The sequence below is a fragment of the Oncorhynchus clarkii genome, chromosome 22, assembly GCF_045791955.1.
Source record: "Oncorhynchus clarkii lewisi isolate Uvic-CL-2024 chromosome 22, UVic_Ocla_1.0, whole genome shotgun sequence".
Taxonomy (NCBI): Eukaryota; Metazoa; Chordata; class Actinopteri; order Salmoniformes; family Salmonidae; genus Oncorhynchus; species Oncorhynchus clarkii.
The window spans coordinates 29,181,361-29,182,810 of record NC_092168.1 but is presented as its reverse complement, the minus strand read 5'-3'; the positions used below and the strand labels follow the sequence as shown (position 1 = coordinate 29,182,810).

The 1,450-nt window shown below is 44.3% G+C and overlaps 1 protein-coding gene across 1 annotated transcript; it reads right to left on the bottom strand.

Annotated features, from left to right (window-relative positions):
- Positions 1-312: 312 nt before the first annotated feature.
- On the bottom strand, positions 313-1,097 carry LOC139380236 (gamma-crystallin M2-like). Its single transcript, XM_071122771.1, has one exon. It carries the CDS (start codon positions 1,060-1,062, stop codon positions 499-501), a length of 564 nt encoding a protein of 187 aa, XP_070978872.1. The 5' UTR covers positions 1,063-1,097; the 3' UTR covers positions 313-498.
- Between the last annotated feature and the right edge of the window lie 353 nt (positions 1,098-1,450).

The following is a 1,450-nucleotide window of genomic DNA, read 5'->3' as shown; positions in this document are numbered from 1 at the left end:
ACTGTGGGCCAACATCAATGGTCTGTTCAAGTAAAATCTCCACTGTTTTCAGGTCACTGTGTACTGTCCTTTGACTGTAGTTCAACAGTCAATAACCATTGACAGTGATGTTTTTTTAGTTAGCTTACGGAGCTGAAAAAGTGTATTGAACCAGACTGAGAGGTAAAGACCTTGTTTCTTTAATAATAAATCATTATGGGATGCTCTCTTGGAGCTGTTATTATCAACAACAGCTATCACTGTCCATGTATATTGGCATTCTAATGAGTTGAATGGTCTCATTTAGAGTTAAATATGTTGAATTATGGTCCAAGTTGTGGGCAGAGAGTTGTGGCATTTCAGGGCTTTTGATCACATGTACTATATCAAGGTGCATAACAGAATGAATATGATTATATTTGTTCCTCAGAAAGCAAGAAAAAATAACTTTTAAAATGTTTTATTTAAATATTTTTATTCAATGGCTTGTCTCATTTACATCATTGTAAAGAGCAGCATCTAGTACCAGGACTCGTTGATACGCCTCATGCTCTGGAACCTCATGCCACCCATGCCGCCCATGCCACCCATGCTTCCCATACCCATGCTGAAGTGCCTGTACTCTCCAGGCCTCATGAACATCATCCTGCCTCTGAAGTGGGGCATCTCATACATGAGCCAGTGGCCGTCCTGGATGTTGCAGGACATACAGCTGGACATGCGGTAACGATCCATGATGTTGTCACAGTCCTCCATGATCTCGTGGCTCTGACCGCCGAAGCTCTCTCTCTCGTAGATCTTCATCCTGTAAGATCCCCTGTGCATAGGGATCATGCGGCAGGACCTCATACCATTGGCCATTCCCATCATGTGGTAGTCAGCGTACTCTCCCTTCCTCATGAAGTACTGGTTTCCCATGTAGTTGGGGCGGTCATACAGCATGAAGCAGCCACCCTCAACCTTGCAGGAGTGGCAGCGGCTCAGGAAGGAGTACATGTCAGGGCAGTCGGTGCTGCACTCATGGGAGCGGCCCATGAAGTTCCTGTCCTCGTAGAAGACTATCCTGCTGTTCATGTTGGGCATTTTGGCTTGCTTCGTGTGGGTCCTGCTGTTGCTGCTGCTGCTGCTGCTCTGGAACTGATATCCTACTGGTTTAAAACCTTTCTTTTTATACCTGTGGCCCCATTGTACACACCGCTGACTCAGCAACATGGCATAGAGGCCCATAATGCACTGAGGTTTGTCCACATTCCATGGACATGGTCTCTCAAAAGACCTTAAAAAGGCTGTTTCTCTCAGAACAAAATAACACAAAGCCTTTGTGAAAGGGTTAACAATGTAGAGTTACAGCCTTGGAATTGTAAAGTGTGCATATTTTTCATCGCACAATACCTTCCTAAGTTTGAGGTTTTTGTCCTTATTCAGTATTATGAAACGATTATTTGCAGTCACGCAGAAAAAGTGTGTTGTG